This window comes from Lissotriton helveticus, chromosome 1_1 (genome assembly GCF_964261635.1).
Source record: "Lissotriton helveticus chromosome 1_1, aLisHel1.1, whole genome shotgun sequence".
Taxonomy (NCBI): domain Eukaryota; kingdom Metazoa; phylum Chordata; class Amphibia; order Caudata; family Salamandridae; genus Lissotriton; species Lissotriton helveticus.
The window spans coordinates 1,996,157,236-1,996,176,429 of record NC_136057.1 but is presented as its reverse complement, the minus strand read 5'-3'; the positions used below and the strand labels follow the sequence as shown (position 1 = coordinate 1,996,176,429).

At 43.6% G+C, this 19,194-nt stretch overlaps 1 protein-coding gene across 4 annotated transcripts in view; it reads right to left on the bottom strand.

Moving 5' to 3' along the window:
* LOC144755443 (putative ferric-chelate reductase 1) overlaps nucleotides 1-19,194 on the bottom strand; it is a 552,454-nt gene that overhangs the window by 199,788 nt on the left and 333,472 nt on the right. For all 4 annotated transcript variants that reach the window (XM_078644381.1, XM_078644371.1, XM_078644398.1 and 1 more), the window contains 2 exons: nucleotides 2,412-2,522; nucleotides 1,887-1,999 (listed from right to left, as the gene is read on the bottom strand). In XM_078644381.1, the coding sequence (XP_078500507.1) occupies nucleotides 1,887-1,999; nucleotides 2,412-2,522 (224 nt within the window). The remainder of the gene's footprint in view (nucleotides 1-1,886; nucleotides 2,000-2,411; nucleotides 2,523-19,194) is intronic.

Below are 19,194 nucleotides of genomic sequence, written 5' to 3'. Positions count from 1 at the left end.
CTTCACCCAGGGTATGCTGGCTTTTTTATTCTCCAGCTTTTTTGGGGGCACCTGCAATGCCAGTCCATTCTCTCCACATGAACTTAACGCACTCTGTTCTACCCCACTCCCCTCTACACCATTCCATGGTAGAATACCACACTCTATGCCATGCCATTCTATGCCACCTCAGTCTATGACAGTCCACTATACATTCCTCCACTCTTGGCCACTCCACTTTACGCCACTTTAGTCGACTATATCCCACTGTTCACCCTTACACTGTACCTCACTCAACTCTATGCCACTTCATTGTTCGCCACTTTACTGTACGTCACTCCACTCTGTGCCCCTTCACTGTACACTATTCCATTGTATGCTGCACCACTGTATGCCACTCCATGCTATGCTACTCCACTCTACACCACTACGCCAATCTGCTGTATGCTATTACACTCTACGCCCCTCCACTTGTCCCTCCACTATGTCCCACTCCACTCTGTGCTAATCCACTGTACGCCACTCTACTCTATCCCACTCCACTCCACTCTACAACATTCCACTGCACAATATTACACTCTATGGCCATCTATTCACGACACTCCAGTCTACACCACTCCATTGTATGCCCCTCCAATCTGCTTCACTACACCGTATGGTACCACACTCTACGCTATTTCACTGTACAGCACTCCACTCTACACCACTCAACCATACGCCACTTCACTCTACGCTTTACAACTTTATTGCGCACCACTCTATGCCACTCCACTCTATGCCACTACACGTCACAATATTTCACTGTGGGCCACTCTATACCACTCCACTCTATTCCACTTCAATCTATGCTATTACACTGTACGTCACAATTTCTTCATTCTTTCAGTGTAGTTAAAACACTTTTCACACCAACAGTGCTGCTCGTAGAGCAAATAATCAACACACCTGACGAGCCCACCCTTGCAGGCTCATCCTTGATGTAAGCATCTACTAATGAATCCTTCTAAGTGTGTGAAAATAATCATAAAAACATAAACCACGTCACCAAAAAGTTACACTGATCCACATTGCATTTTAGTTCCTTTGTTTATGTCTTGTCAATTCTATTGCATAGTGTGAATGTACTGCAAAAGAAAAGTACATTTTTGAGTTTTTATTTTTAATTTCCTCACAATGTGCTTTGCATTTAAAATGTGCCTTATCACAATGCACATTGTTACTTAAAACACATTTTAAATATTAGCACATTCTCCCGAACAAAAACACACATTTCTCAAAACATTGGCTGGCATATTTGCACACTTATTCAAAAAAATAAAAATTAAATGTCTGACACCCACATACTCCAAATCCTAATAAAGAGTACTAAAAAACAATAAGTCACGTAGTATACAAAATACACAACTAGCAACATTTGCAATCTGGTCATATATTGACATTCATAGGGCATCCAATGAGAGAGAGGCTTTTTGGGGGGGGGGGGGGTTGGGACAAGTTGTCAAATTTTAATCAAATAAGTGTGGGAAATAGTGCTTATGTAAATATAAATACAAATCTAAACATTACTGTAAATGTCATTATGGTTTTCTAAGGCCAATTCTAAAAAAAGGGAAGAGTCAACAATTTTCTGTAATCAGTTAGCCATGGAGAGAGGCTTTTTTAAATAATATGTGTTAAAATAGCAAGGTGTCTGTGGTTTCGTTGGGTGTTTTAATACTGTGACGAGGAAGAATAAGGAGGTGCAATGCTATTTTCTTATTTTATGAATAATTATTTAAATATCACAATTCAGGTTATGCTTCAAAGAATAAGTGGTCGTAACAAGCACTTTGATATTAGGCCTAGCCGGTTCATAAGCACAAAGTCCGCTTTCATACAGCACAAAGCTGGAGTCCTTATTTACATACCTGAAACCAGAGATTTTTACCAAGAACTGGCTTTTTTGCAGCAGACTTTAAATATCTTGCACATATCATGCCCAAGCTTCCTGTAGTCATCCACGCTATCAGCATGAGGGCACCTTACAAACAGAACAAAAATAATGCCGTTTGATTCATTTCACAAGGATTTACCCTACAACCTGTGTTTAGATGTGCATTTTTAAGACCGTCTGCCATTTCCCCATGGGTTAAAAGTGTTTCTCTGTTATTAGCCACATTTCACCAAAAAACAACAGCAATTTTTTATGGAATTGTTTTTACTTTTGCTCTGTGAAAAACAAACGTATTTCCCTATATCAACACTTTCATTACGAACATGTTAATAGTTACTGTGATATTTCACCCGTAATAAACGTGTAACATTGAGAATTTTACAATCATAATTTGAGCACTGCGCTGTAAATGTTTATTCTGGAACACTATTTTTACTTTTTTAGAAATAATGACAAACTGTGCAATAGACATTAATGCCAAGACAACCCCTATACTTACCATGAGCGTGAATAAGTCGAGAAGGGTTTGTTGCTCCCACAACGGTGAATGCCAAAATATTTACTTTCCCGGTAGAAATAGCTGGTATCTTAGAATGGATTCCAATATTCCCTGAAATAAATAAAGTATATTCTCAAAAAGACATTGAGTCAAGCAATTAGTGATTAGTCCAAAAACTCGAGTCCGTGTTAAACAAACGAAGCAAGAGTTTAGGCTTTTTAGCAAAGCCCCAACAGTGTTGGAGCCATAAGTGTAAGTAAAACGTAAGATTATATAAAATACAACACTTTGTACATTTCGTGCCTATTTTCAAAGGGCTTAAATGAAAACAACTTAAGCCTGTGATGCTTTAGTGTATTAGAAGGAGTATTTTAATTTACAACCTGCAAATTCTAGTTTGTGATTTTTAAAGGACTGTTAAGCTATTACAAACTCAAGAGTTATTTTTCTTACAATAAATGTATGATAATATCTAGTATAAATGGTCTAATTTTTTGTTGTAATTTTATATACATACACAGGTAAATTTAGGGCCTTATTTAGAGGTTGGCGAATGGGATACTCCGTCACGAACGTGGCGAATGTCCTGTCCACCATAATACAAGTGCATTATAGCTGATATCACTTATAATATATCGTGTGGAATAGTCGAGATATCACGTTTTGACGGATTATCACGCCGCCAAACTTTGAATAAGGCCCTTAGTTTCCAGGGGCAGCTGGTAACATTAAACATTGGTTGGACGCATTCCGATGCCGAATATTTCACCAAGATGCTGAAGGCACTCGGTCCGTGTCTCCCTTCTCCCGTGATGGACGAGCTGGAAAGGGAAGGAAGGTGGTTGACTTCCGGCACGTGAATCCAACCAATCCTGGAGCTGCTCTCATGCTGTTTTAGGCACGAGAGCAGCTCCAGGTTTGGTTGGAGCAGACTTACTCAGTGCTCATTTTGAGGCTAGGGGGCCTAGGTCTGAAATCCCCAAGATGTTTTACAGTGCTGGTATTGCTGTGTCTGAAGTGTGCATGTAAGATAGGCCGGCAGAAGACAGCTGACTAATCTGACCTGAGCACTGAGCACTGGCAGTAGTCATCAAGGAATCCGAAGGAATCTGCCCCACCCCCAGGGCTGGACTGGCTGTAGCGTGCACTGGGCATTTCCCCGGTGGGCCGCCAGGGTTGGGGGCCGGTTTTGGGTCCCTGGGGGCCGATTTTGTTACAGGGCCATTTTTGCAACATAGCTGCAATATCGGCAGCTGTAACAAAATCGGCCGTGGCAAACAGCTTGGCCGCATCCCCAACACCCTGGGGAGCCGGCCAAGCACTTTGCCAGGGCCGGTTTTGGTTCCCAGTCCGGCCCTGCCCACCCCCACACTGAAGCTTGTAAGCATGGGCCAGCGGAAAACAGAATAATGCAATGGTAATTCACAGAATAATAAAATGTTAATTACCATTTTATTAATTTGTGTTTACTGCTGCGCTCGCAGGAGGCATGGCAATACTCCTCTGCCCTTTAGTAGGAACCGGCACTGTTAGTGTTGTTTTAAGAGAAATGGACCATTTTCATTTAAAACAAGTTATGGGCCAAGGCTGCAGTCATGACTGTGAAGAATTTTATTTCGTTGAATGTCATAATTTCTTCCATAATGTGTACACCGTTTAAAAAGTAAAAAAGCTCACACCGTTAACTAAGAGTTTCAGTGAGGTAGGCCACAAGAGGTGAAAAATTAGTGGCGGTCCATGGAAACTTGTTGATTTGAGAAAGAGGCACAAGGAAAGAATTACATATGGTCATAAACCCACCAAACATGCAGAAACAGATTAAATATATCATCAAACACAGACCTGAATGGTGAAAGCAGATTTAGATAGTTTCTCTAAAATTGTTGCAATAGTCATACTCTTATTTTTGACTAGCAAAAGATCAGATCTCCCAGCAAACAAGATATGGTTACATTTCCAACGGAAAAACAACATCTATTTCATAGCAGCTAAAGAAATGTTTTATACCATACTAACTTTTTTCAACAAACATAGTATCTCTGACACCATAAATCACACTAACGTTTTTTGCAACACAGAAGTCCCTTTTATTGACTATATGCTTGTATTGTATTCCTTCACCTTATACATAACAAAATGTCTTCAATATTCTGAATAGACTTAACATTTATACAAAAAACACGTACAAACGATACATTACTCACTGAACATACCTTTGCTTATTACACAACAGTGCACATAGATACATTCAAAAATTCAGAAATTCTTATACATTACATCATCTTTCTTTTACTTCATGCATAGGAATATATTTCGTGCTTTTGTTTGCAGGGAAAGATAACACTGTATGGTTTCCTGAAACTCGTAGTGTTCTACTGATACACCATACTAATGTCATCATCATCATCATCATGATCATCAGCAGCAGCTTTATTTCAATTAAAAATGATAAACCATAAAAGTACAATTCCCTCATACAGATAAATAACAATATAAACTCACATAAAAACGCGTCAGCATTTGGGACGAATGCTGGCACTGTGGCATCCCAATGATACAGCAAAACACAAGAAGTATTAAGCAGCCATAAATATAAAGTGCATATTGGATATTAAAAATACATTATCATAAATAGCACAAAAACAGAACGGAATGCAGGGGCACTTAGTACGAAACATGAGTCAGATAAAACTGTAAAGATCGCCTAATCTGTAAAGCATGTTTGAGGAAGGTAACCACACTGAGGCAGACCTTAGGGTTCAGGCGAGACTGTGAATGCTGAAGGGCCGGGGATTATCGGGAAATTGAAGTGCCTCTCAACAGGGGGAACAAAAATATCCTGGCGGAACTATAACAGATATACACAAACTTTGGAGGATACTAGAGAATGGGACTTCCGTTGCTCTCCCAACCAGACAATAGAGCTCAGTATACAAGAAGGACAAATACCCAGCTACTCTAGTAGAGGACAGGGAATGTGGAGAATGAAGACAGTAGAGAGGGAAAACCCTGTGGGTTGTTAAAATTGCCCTCACCCACTAAATAGTGGCATGCCTCATCATAGGGCCACTAGCACACTCTGGCGAAGACCAGCGCATATTTTTTAATGGAAAATAATATTTTCAAAAGAGGGATCCCTATTGCAGAAAAAAAATGTTCAAAACTGTCTAAGTGGGTACTCCTATATTTATTAATTTGTACCCCCCCTAGGCAGAGTTAAAAACAGGTATGACCCTGTCTGCATGTACTGACATGTTTTCGGCCAATTCCAAATGCCTTACTGGGTCAATCGTCTTCTTCAGGATACTGATTCCTTATTACAGTTCTAATCCCTCCTAGTTTAATTAACCAGATGGTAGGGATAGGTAACTACAATAGAGCCTGCAGAAAAAGATGAAATGAGCAAGGGAAAATTTGCAGAGAACGCTTGTCACAAGGGCAGGCCAGGATTTCCTTTGGGTTGAACAGGCCCAGAGGAAAAGAAAATTGACACCTGATCAGTACCAACGTGAACCTGGTGATGAGGTCCCTATTCCTTCTGCTCGGTCCCATGGTAGAGTAAGGTTCCATGCCAAGGGTGGTATGTACCCGCACATACTCTGTTTGCAAGTTTCTGCAATTCACATGCCTCCCTTTCCTTGGCAAGGTGTTCCCTAAAAGCATCTTTAAGCCATTTTGTATCCTTCGCTGTAAGTTGGCCAGGCGAAGTAAATGTATTGTCTGCCTAGCTTGTTGGATGTATCTTTGACTTATCTGAGCCTCAGAATACGAAGGCCCCTATCACAGCCAAGGCAGTCCCAAAAAATGTCCCTATTCAACGAGGCCTCCTTGTTGCACCCGATGGAGCACCCTAACATCAGGAAAGCCAATTTAATTGCATCCTCCACAAATGGGAAACCCAGTCTCTCATTGATAACATAGCAAGTACTCATCTACAAATCTTGTTCTCCTAAGCTTGGAGTCTCTTAACTTTATACCCCCAAAAACCAGCACCAAAAGTGAGGTTGAGGACACATTTCTTGGCATAAATCTCTGCAAGGGCAGTCACTGACTATTTTGGACTCCCAGCTGAAAAGGAATCCCCCAGAGTTGCAATACTTCAGGTGTCTCTGTTTTATGCAGGGTCCCCAAGACCCATTTGAGTCAAAAGTAACCCCCAAGTAGGAGAATTCATGAGTTTGGCCCAGGGAGGTACCCCGGAATGAAAGTGGTGAGAGTTAACTCTCTTCCACTCACAATTGTCTTGGTAAGGTTCATACACAATCCCTGGCTACTCATAAAATCAACAAAAGTATTCAATAAGTCCTAGAGGCCATTCGGTGTTCAAGACGTTAAGACGGCATCATCGGCATACAGCAGAACGGGGACTCGTCTACCCTTAACAGTGAGCAGGTCCCTGCCATTGGCCGTCAGCGCTGCCTCCAGACCATTGATGTATACAAGGAACAAATTAGGGGCAAGTACGCACCCCTGCCAGACCCCTTATCCCAGCCCAAAGCTCTCTGTACATTCGCCTTCCTGCCCAAATCTAATTCAAGCACTCAAATCATAATGGAGGGCACATAGAAATACCACCAGGACTGGGTCAAGCCCCAGATAAAGGAGATCCTCACAAAGGTAGGACCTGACAATGCTATCAACAGTGCATACCGGTCCACGGAAGCGAAATACAGAGGACCCTCTTTGGCCAAGATTTTTTTTTTTTTAAGGAGGTAAAGATTTAGGCATTGCTCCCGAGTCCTCAATCCATGTCTAAAACCGTCTTGGAAATTGATGATAATATTGTTATCTATTGCCCAGGACAGGATTCATTCATGGATGACCCTGCCAATGACCTGGACGGTGGAATCAAGAAGGAATATAGGAACATAACAACAAGGAGAAGCCCTATCTTCTTTCTTGAAAATGGGAACTATAATGGCAGAAGGACATGTCCTGGGTAACCCTACCTGGCAGGCTAATTTGCCATAATTAGTTAAAATCGGGGCCCCGACATCCACTTCCTGTTTATATAAATCCATGGGGACTACGTCAGGCCCCAGGACTTTGTGCATAGAACTGTTATAAATCGCTACGGCCATTTACTCAACTGTGAGCTCAATATCGAGTGGAAAAGAGGATAAGGGCACACGAGTTCAGTAGAATCATGCAAATAGTTTACCTCCTTAAATTGCACCACTTGGGAATCATCACTTATGTTATCACATATCTGGTTAGTCCGCTGATTATGATCGACTGTCTGCAAAATAAATCAGAGTTGCCTCTTCTACAGGCCAAGGCCACGGTGCTCCAAACCTCCTCCTTGAGTTCGGCCTTCTTTCTAGGAATGGCAGACTTGTAAGCCCTCCTACAGGTTGCAATTTCTACCAGGTCCCGTGGGATAGTTTTCAGAGCCTGCATTAAACATCTACTGGCTTCCTTGCAGCTCTTGTGAAACCAAGAGTGGGCTTGGCAATGGGGTGGGGGGTCTGCTTTATCAGAATACCCTTAATAGGGGACTCTCGAAGGTTAAAATCATAGGTGCTACTGGCAAAAGAGTAGAATAACTGCAAACAATCAAGGATCCTTCCCAGATATCTAGTGAACAGAGAGGAGCAACCCAAAGATATATATTGCAAAAATCAAACCCGACCAGATAAGGAATAAGCTGCAATCCTCTACTGTTACAGGGCCGAAAACCATTGCCCAAGGATTTCATATCCGGGGGCAGGGCATCAAGGTCGAAACCCCTCACACCCCTGAACCCACCTTAGCGTTAAAGTACCCGGCCAGGACAATTTGTAGGCCACTATTTTGAGAAAAATAACTGGATTCCAATTCATCCCTACTTTGGAGCTGGCTGGCATTGGGGACAGTACAATACCCCTCCAGGATGCTTCCAAAACAAAACCATTAGCACAGCAATCCGTCCCCTCAGTGCAATCTGATCATAAAGGCAGAGAGTTACCCAGTCAGCCATTGCTACAGGGACCAGACAAGGCCAGAAGCGATTGGTGACAGGAACGGAAAAGGAAGAAGTCGGCATCAGATTATCAGAAGACCTAGGTGGCTCAACCTTTGAACCCATTGGCATGTAAAAATACCCCAGTGGGAGGACCTTTACATTGCTCTGCATGGCAAGCCCCAAATACGAGGCACACATACACTCTGATGATTTAGCAAAGTTTACAATGACACTTTCCCTATTGAATTCTTTTCTCGTGGGCTCAATCCAGGGAACCCTGTGATCATAGAGAAGTTTGGGGAATAAATTAAGTTTGTGTTGAACATGTTGATTCAACCAATGGGTGGCCTTAGCCATCAGCTGCTCCGAACGTTCAATAACCTGTGACTTTAGCTTCGGTACATTAGCTAGGATAAGAACATAGGGGCAGGAGGAAATCTGAAAACAACTTAACCACTGACCCGTGTGGTGGCCATACCAAGCAATCATTGAACCAGAGCCTGCAAATTGATGGTAACTGGAACAAGGGAGTGCGGGTGCTGGCTGGGGTGATAAGATGAGGCATCGTCAAAGGATGAACCAGAATGCATGGGTATATGTGGCAATGGACTCAGATGGGTGGAGCCCCTAGTCACAATAGCGGGAACAGCCGACTGAGGAACCATGGTTGAGGTGGTGGACTGGTTAGCTTCCCTGGGACCACCACCAGGGCTAAATCCCCTGACCATGACCTCTGAAAGCACAGATAGCTTATTTTCAATGGCTGTCAGGCAATCCATCACAGGCAAAAGACCAGCAGACAGAATAGATTTCCAGGCATCGAACAAATCATTAGGCACCCCAATGCCAGGAGTACATTGTGAGAAGTGCAGTCAGAATTGCAGGCGACGTAGACTTGTAGACAGAAGTTGGAGCCATGAGTCTGGGCTATTGCCTCTACGTTTCCGCTTCATGGGAGGGGGGCTGGCGACATTAGGAGCAATCGAGGCAATGGTCAGGGAAATGACACCAGCTTGGAACAGATCTGGTCCTGTATCATGCGTGTCAATGCCCTCCTTTCCTCCATGAGGTAAGCCCCCAGCAAAAAGCAGCTCAACCCTGGGAGAGGTGGAAAAGGGCAGATCAGGGTCATCAGAATCAAGGGACAGTCTCCTCTTGGCGAGCTGTATTTCTTTGCCTATAATGCCCACTGCCAGAGCAAGAAGTCATCCATGGTGGTATCTCTTGCTGCGGCCAGGTTAGAAGCACCGAGTTTGTTTCCCCATTATGAGGTGTTGGCCCAAAACCCCGGACAGTCAAACAAGCCAGAACACAGATGGAATATACATCACAAGCCTCTCAGAGGAATAAGGGTGACAAGGGTGAAAGCCACATATGCTGAAACAGGCTAAATATCACACTGCCTAACCACGGAGATGCAAAGAGCTTCAAACCTGGAACCGGGGGGGGGGGGCGCCCCAGCTCTTTCTAGCACTGACGGGTACAGGATAGGCCTGTTCTTGGCCCTGGCTTGGCCCAGGTGCAGCCTGTACGCGTCCAAGTGAGGGGGGAGCCCGCATCGCGCTTTGAAGCACTGTGAGGGGGTGTGTCCTCCTCCTCCTCTGTTGCACATTGGCACCTCCAGACGAAGCTCACCCTGGGGCCCAGAATCCCAAATGCAGCAGGCACAAACAGTTTCAGGCATCCCCCAGGCAGCGGGAGCCCGCTTTGTGCTTTGAAGCACTGTGAGGGTGTGTGCTCCTCCTCACCGGATGCATGTTGGCGCCTCCAGGTGCATCTCACCCTAGGACCCGGAGTCCCAACTGTGGCAGGCACAAACAGTTTCAGGCGTCCCCCATAATAAAATAGTCAAGTCATATGAAGCAGAAGTCCTATCACCGTTCTAATGCGGTTTCACTGCATCTTCAGCAGTCAGTTTCTGGAATTTCTATCTGGGGTTTGAGACTATTGTTTTTTTTTACATTTTTCCAACACATTTCTTTATAAGGAACCCTGTTCTAGAAATCTTTGCCAAATTTGACCCACATCCAGTCCCTGTGCACATATCCCGATGCTGTGGAGAACTTTGGAACCACACCTTAGAGTCTTACACTGAACTCCTAATGACCCAATAACACCTGCGTAATTTAATCTGAAGTCCTAAAACATCACTGGGTTTCCAAAGAACAAATGCAGCAAAGAGAGGGAGTCGGTCAGAGCAGACTTTATGAGGTAAAAATCAGACATGTAATATTGACCACAGGAATTGAATGGGCTAAATCATATGTACCATGGAGAATGACAAACATATAGGACATCATTACGATGCTGGTCCGACATCGTTTTGGAAACGGGACTGCCGACAAGGTTTCAACGGTCCCACTATCATTATTACAATGCGACCGCCTTCACGGCAGTCACAAAGTGTACATTTTCTTTTGCAGCTTGTGCTGCGGCTTGCAGCACAAGCCACAATAAAACATATACACTTTTAAATCACCCCTTCACCATGTGGCAGGCACCATGCAGTGCCTGCCACATGGTGCAGGGATGTTTAGGGGGCACCATAGGTGCCCCCCAGGCACCATCGAGGCAGCGGAAGCTCCTCCACTAAGGCAGAGGAGCGTCGCCCCACTGCTTTGAAACAGTGAAAGAAAGGGAACATAAAATGATATTAACTCGAGGTTATTATCATTTTATGTTTTCACGCTGCAACAAGTTTGTGGGCGGGGCTGTTCGGATGACAGGGGAGGAGTGGTTTGGCCATTCCAAGAGTGCATGAATGTCAGAGGGCCGGCCAAACATTCATGTGTACTTTGCATGTTCTCCACGCAGGCTGCGTTACAGCCTGCGAGGAGAACATGCCCTGGCTCCCATTCCCTGGATGAACACCGATCCATGACACTCAGATCAATCACAATGCTGCATTGCAGCATTGTGATTGGCTCAGGGGAGCCTGGGTGCTTCCTGTTCCGGCCACAAGGGAGAGTCTGTGACGGAGACACGGAGGAGAGACGCGGCATCCGGTAAGTGTTTTTTATTCTTTTTTAAGTCCCTTTACCCCCCCTCTTTTGCCCCCCGCCACCCTGCCCCCGATCTGTGCTAACCGCCACTGCATAGCAGAGGCCTGAGGGGAAGAAGGCCCGGCTAAGGGCCCCTAAAGCCACCTTTCACCTGCCTTTTCATGGCAAGCGAACAGTTATGAAAGGGCAGGTGGAAAGGGACATTGCAATACCTACGGGGGTGCCTGAGCAGGCACCACCCCTATTGTAGCGATTACTGTCCCTCTGACAATTCAACGGGCTCCTTGAGCCCATCAGAAGGTGCCAAACAGTCCGTACACCTGCTGCCTCCGTCTGCACGCATTTAAATGCGGCGATCAGACCGCAGAAGCATATATCAGTCGCACCGACTCACAAGCCGTCAGTTGCGGTCCGACCGACATCAGAATGATGGTCATAATATCAAGTAAGACTCTAGGCATGTGTATGCAATTGCATCGTTATGCCAAATACTTTGAGCTGATGTACGTGATACCTCTGAAAACACCCAGGTGACTTGCAGAACCAGCAATAAAAAGCATGGAAATACAGTATCGGAACACAAGGCACAAGCCAAATATCAACTCTACAACCCAATCCAAAAAGGGTCTTATCTCACACAAATATGATAACAAAAATCGGAAGATAACATTGGACACAGCGAATAATATGTTGCAGGAAACATAAAACAGTGTTTAAGTATTACAATAGTGAATAATTACATGCATTATGCAGGGTGTCCCACGGTAACTAAAATGCAACATTGCCCCTTAGTAAGAAAAACACATCATTTAGTAGCAGCAAACATTAAGTCACATCACAACCACAGAGACAAAATTAGATTTTTTTGTATTCTTAAGAAATTGAAGAATACAATCGTGTTGTGGACATTAGAAATTGAATACCTAAACGAGCTAAACTAGACTTGCAGCAAGAGTAACTGGGTGTATGGATTAGACCAGGGAATCCAAAACAAAAGTAAAAACTATTGCTAAAAGAGTGCTAATAAATGCCTTGAATTGAAACACTCTCCCAAACAACAAGACAGTCTCAAGGTAGAAGGCTGTTCTGTTTGTGGGGTGTTTGAAACCTGTTTCTCTTCTGATATCGCAACTTCGCTTGACACCTTCTCCCACCATATTTTAAAATCTATTGAAAAACACACCAGAGGTGGAGGCAGGAAACACACCTAGAAAGAGTCCATGATATGTTCTGAGCTGTTCGGTTTAATTTGAGCACATGACAGTGCAGATTTCTCCATGCTCTAGCAATTCCTTCATCATGTCTATAATATACCGTAAACCAGCATTCAACCCTGACTTCACTGAAGAAATGATGGACGAGACATTGTTGACCCAAGTTCTTTCTCACAGAGTTATTCTCCTGTGTGATTTCAACCCTGGGTATACTCACTAAGGAACAACATGCCTCAGCAATGGTGGAAAATGTGCAGCCTTTAGGCTTTACCTGCCTGATTTCAGCATCCACTCTCTTGGCAGGCACAGTTTGGACTTAGTATTAACATGCAGAATCAACACTGCAGACCCAAGCGTCAATCCCAAAACTTGGAGCGACCAGGCCCTAAAACATTTTCCATTATATATGGGTGACACCACAATGAAATAAAACCTTACCATACAGTTATCTCTAATCTGCCTAGGCTTCTCTTTCCCACATAGAGGGAAGGGACCCCCCCCTAAACTTTGTGGTGGGGTTAAGGGAAGTTTTTATAGGGAAAATATTTGCTCTGTGGAGAAAAATTGTTCTTTTGCCTGCTGCAGCACCAGGAGGACCCTGCAGGCAACAGTGAAACCAGAACTTCCTATTAGAGAAGTTGCTTTGAAGTGCTGTCAGGTGTCTGTGTTGTGTCTTACCAGAGACGTAGCTGAGTTGTATATTCAGTATTTCTTTATTGACTGCAAGTTGCCAGTAAGAAAATATATGCATCAGTCTATAAGCCAGGTGAACCCATTATGCCAGCCTCTTCAGCTCTTACGCCAGCCCACCAGGAGCAGCCTGCCTGCTGCTCAACCCATCTCCAACAGTCACCACTCATCCACACACGCACTCAAGCATTCCATTCTTTACAGTCACACCAACATTCCAATACCAACTCTCACTCTGGCTGAGCAGCTAGGATACAGCTCGGCTGGGAAGCATACATAAATACAATAAGGATATAACCGTCTGTCCAATGTATCTACCTTAATGCACTTAAATACATTGTGAACAGAAGTCCTGAGCACATGTTTGTGTATATTAGGTTTTAGTGTGAAAACCAAAATATTTTAAACAGCATTTATTGAAGAAATAATGACTGAAGATATCTCCAGTTTCCAAGCAAAATAGATTTATAGATTAATCTCGATCAGACTCCACAGCAGCCACATTTGTGAAAACCTATTGTGTAGGCGGTGAGCCAGGATGGTGCAAAGCTGCAACGTGGCACAGTAGGGCTGAGTCTGTTCCTTAATGTTCTGCCTCTACGGAACGTGCTCTATGGTCGTGTGGTTATGTATTCGTTCAATGTCTTGTCTGCTAGTAAGGTTCCCCAATGCTTGTTGAAGCTCTTCCTCATTATGACACTTATCTCGTTGTAGTCTGTGATGAGCCGCACAGGCTGTTTGGTTTCTTTGTCTTTACATTGTGAGCCATTACATCTAGATCAACATAACTTTTATGCAAACAATTGTGCTGTTCACTGCAACTGTTTCTTTGCTGCTTCAAACTTTAGTCTTTATTTTGTAATACTGTCACATCATTGTCCCACAATATTTGGTCTCTTCTATGAAGGAATAAGTCACCTTAAAAATATACTTTCGCACCATAGTGTTTCCACAGATAGTAGGGTGCTTCCCTCTTTAGGATCACTCGTGTTTTTGTTGTTTTGGTACGTGCAAATGACGTGAATTTTGCACCGTTTACTTTATTTATTTTATTTTAATTTTTATTTTATTGTCCTTCCCAGCCCTGAAGAGTTATAACTCACCACATTGTGACGAAACACGTGTCATCTGGTTTGTTTCTCTTTCTGTACTGATCGAGATTAATCTACAAATCTATTTTGCTTGAAAACTGGAGATATCTTCCGTCATTATTTCTTCAATAAATGCGGTTTAAAATAATTTGGTTTTGACACTAAAACCTAATATACTCAAACGTTTGCACAGGACTTCTGTTCATATTGTTCGTGTGGGTCTTGACCCACACTTTGGCAGGGGTTGTTTTATTTGGGTTTGTTCCCCCCCCGACCTGTTTGCACCGTGCATTCACTGGCTATGATAGAGACATTCACACGCACACGCTTGAGCGCCACCACTTCCTGCAATTAATCTAAACTCATCACCGATACGCACACTTAAATACGTTGCCTGGCACCTCACAGTGCTTCTAACAGCAACTGTCTTTTTGTGTTTTTCCCCCACACAACAGAAGATCAGCTCTAACTCTGCCCAAAAGGCAACCAAAAAATCCTCCGGTTTCTCTTTACTTGCAGAGATTTTGCTCACCTGTAATTGGGAACCAAGGGAAGAGCCACAACGTGGGACAGTCAGAGAAACAAGTGATGCTGCTACTTGAGACTTATAAATAAATGAACCATGCCATATTGTGACTTCTGTAGATTTTGCATCAGGTATACAGTGTGCATATTCAAGGTAGATAAGACAACAGCCATTACTGCCCCAAACTCGTTTGAGACGCTAAAAAATGTAAGGACCTATTTTTCTTTGGAGACTAAAAAAAAACCTGCAGTGACAACGTTTGAGGAGTCCGTAGCTATTGTGAGTTGAGTGTCAAAGGTTCCTGCTAAATTCTTTACTTTTCCGCTCACTCACTTCCTTTGACTAGATATCTATTGGCCATGTGATGGTGGAGTGTCTTACTACAGTTATCTTTTTTTGTTTGGGTTCATATCGTTAGATAGTTAGTCCACATCCATTGGCCTTTTGCCAAAAGACACAATGATAGGTGTTCTTTGCCCTCCACAGATGTGAGTGGTAGTCGATTCAAAAGCTTTGTTTAAGAACTGGACTGAAATTGATCATAAACACAGCAGCTTTATAAGGGGAGTCAGCAATATTTTATTTAAAAGTTGGGTGATAAGAGTCCCATAGCACATGACAGTATAACACTTGCAACCATGTTTGAAATGTGAGAGAAAATGTCGGTGATCCAGGAAGGATTTAACCCTGCAACCTTGCAATCCTCAAGACAAACTGGTAAACTGGAAGATGTTGAATGGCACTAAGAGCTTACGACAGTAGGACACCCATACTGCTGTCATCCACCCTATTCTAAGAAAGTATTGTTGTGGAACCACTTGAGTGACCCTATGGTGAAGACTCCTATAAGTTAAGTGGCACTGTGTGACTGGTTACCAAGAACGAATCTTGATTGTACAGCTACATTCCATACCCTTGTGTTCTGGAGAACTACTCTGGTGCAAGGAAGAAGTGCTATCCGAAAGTAATTCACTGCAAAGTGCAATAGCTCTTTCCTTTGAGAGCAGAACTAATTAAGGATTGGTGGATGAGAAGAATACAATTCAAACCAGAATTATTGAAAGAAATTAGACTTGAAAGGATAGGAAAAGGATTCATACAAATGTGCAGATAAACTGGGCTGCATGGGTCCTGAAGATGTGTATCCTTTGTGCAGGAAAACCAACCACACATGAATCAGGAATACATAAAATATATGATTTCTTACAACACAACAATCTTATCAATTTAGATTTCAGCCATTATGGTTAAGCTGTGCTACTTGGAAGTCAGTGGTCTAGTGGGCCACCATATGTCTGGACCAAAGTGCCCTACTAACTATAAAAAGTAAGCCAATGCACAGACGCAACCTACTACTACTGGTTATTTTTATCATAGAACCTATCTTAGTCTTAAATTTGTTTATATTTGCTCCTATTTTCTATCTTTGAGAGTTGTTAACTGCTTTTGAATCTATTGGGTTGTTGGGGGGCTGGGAAAGGTGTGGTCAGTTTTGTTTCGATTGTCCTAGCGGACCATTTTACTTTGTAAGGATCACGCTTCACATTGGCCATTTTGGTTAGGCCGTGCTACTTCAAAGTCAGCGGTCTAGTGGGCCGCCATATGCCAGAATTTAATGCCCTACTAACTGTAAAAAGCAAGGTGATGCACAGACGCTCCCTACTACTACTGGTGGTTTTTATCATAGAACCTATCTTTGTCTCAGTGTGTTTTTATTGTGTGCTATATTTTTATCTTCAAGAAATGTTAACTGCTTATGAATCTGTTGGTTTGTTGGGGGATTTGGTAGGGTGTGGTTGGTTTTGTTTGATGGTCTTAGTGGAGCATTTTACTCAGCAAGGATACAACTTGAAAGTCAGAGGACTAGTGGGATGCCATATGTCTGAACCTAAGTGCCCTACTAGGTATAAAAAGCAGGCTGATGTGTGGATGAGCTGCCAGAGCGCCAAAGGCAAGCCCGTCTTCAACTGTCCACGTCTCGATGGTGCCAGGGGCCAGAAACTCTGGTATTTTAAATAGCTAGAGCATCCATTACTCTGCCTCCCAGTTGATGTTATACTGTCTTGAGCAGTGCAATGAGTGCACTTACTCGTTCGACTCGGGGAGGAGGGTTCTATTTGTGAGCTTTGTGATTTTATTCTAAGCTCTCTAGACCCATTTACGGGTCTCCTGGAGGAAGACATAGTGCTACAAGTTTCAAGATGTTTAGCAATAATTGCTGCTCTATGGTGTGCCACCATGCAGGAATCTTGGATTATATCACAGAACATTCATGTTATGTTCCTTACTGAAACTTGGCTCAACCAGTCTACACATGGTGAGGCAGTATTAGCTTTTCCTGCTGGCTATTCCAGCAAACGGTGCAACAGAATTAGCAGGAGTGGAGGTTATGTCACAAATATTTACAGAAATTCTCTCATTTGCAGTCTTGTATCTTGCAATATAGAGGAGTGAATGTTTTAGGAAGATTCTAGTAGACTAAATCTCTCCTCTTGTGGTGAAATTTGCTACTTTTAACATTATAGGTAATCTTAACTTGTGCTTTGAGCAGTTCGGGCTGGACTGTTCCCATGAGGCACAGGGTCAAGGCTGATTTGCATATGGCCATGTCTGAACTGGGGTGGTGTGGTGTGGAGTGCAAAAAACGATGGATTTAGGCCCAGATCTCTGTACTGGGGTGAATGTATGACATTGTTCTGCATTCTGTCCATCAACTGTTGTTTTGCATTTGTCACCCCGAGTGGGATGGGTATGCTCAGACGTGAGTCCCATGCTCTCCACACCACTGGAGTCAAGCTATCCTGGCTAAAGACGGCTGATAGCCAGAAACCGGTCCTAGGATGCTTGATTGGGGTCCAGGAAAGACATGGCTTGGCAGTTCGGGCTGGACTGTTCCCATGAGGCACAGGGTCAATGCTGATTTGCATATGGCCATGTCTGAACTGGGGTGGTGTGGAGTGCAAACAAAACGATGGAGTTAGGCCCAGATCTCTGTACTGGGGTGAATGTATGACATTGTTCTGCCTTCTGTCCATCAACTGTTGTTTTGCATTTGTCACCCCGAGTGGGATGGGTATGCTCAGACGCAAGTCCCATGCTCTCCACACCACTGGAGTCACGCTATCCTGGCTGAAGACGGCTGATAGCCAGAAACCGGTCCTAGGATGCTTGATTCCGGTCCAGGAAAGACATGGCTTAGCAATTCGGGCTGGACTGTTCCCATGAGGCACAGGGTCAAGGCTGATTTGCATATTGTGGAAAAGTAAATTTTGCCATGATCTGTGTCCCTACGTGTTCCCCATCTTATGTTATATGTGCATGATTAATATGCATATGTATTCCCTTATGATCGATTAAAGACACAATTACAGTTGTGTCCATCTCTAGTATGCCAGTTTCCAGTTCTCGTGAAAGCTACGAGTATTAAGCCTATGTAAAGCTATGTTGCCACGTTTCACAGTGTACATGTTAATTCAGTAAAAGTCCCCGTTTCTAGGCCTCAAAAGGGCCCGGACACCAGATTCAGCTCCTGTCTCCTGAACCCTCGCTGAGGAGCGATACAGCCCCCACCTGTATCCCTGACCCTTCACTTACTTCCTGCCTCACAGTGCCTGGCTCTGCCTGCCAGTCTGCCAAGAGTATGTTATGATTCTAGTTATCAGTCCAGCCCTCCTTCTCTGCATTCCTAAGCTACTGAATCGCATCAATAGTTTCAGTCATAGTCTAGCCTTTACGTCTCCATGTAAGAGAAATACTGTATTAATGGTCATTTAATATTCCTTGCACCCGCACTACATGTAGAATAATGCATGCACCAGTCTTAGAGTCTGTTAGCCTTTACCCTGATAACTTTTGGATTCTATCAACATGTTCTCTAAACATCAGATACTAGATAGTGTTTAGGTACATGTCGCTCTGACTCTCCAGACTTTCGTCTCCTCTTCTAGTGCAGAAGTCATAGCCCCCAGCTCCTCCTGGTAACACGTCATTGCCAGTTTGCGCGCACCACTAGGTCAGAGGTCCCGGCTCCTTAGGTAGCCCCCTCCATGTTTCCGCCCCATTCATGACATATTCTGTTACGTTTACATCACATGTCTATGTATACGCCTCTTGTTACACCTACTTTCTGCCTTATCTTTCGCGACTGCTACAAACCCCGCCCACTGCTACGCCTACTGTATTTACTGCAATGCAATTGTTTAACTATAAATATTGTGCACTGTTATTAAAGGTTATGCTTTTTTTCCAGATCCTGCCCCCCGGCAGCTGCCATCCTATTCCCGTGCAGGTTGTCCTGTTCCTGTCCTTTATGCTGT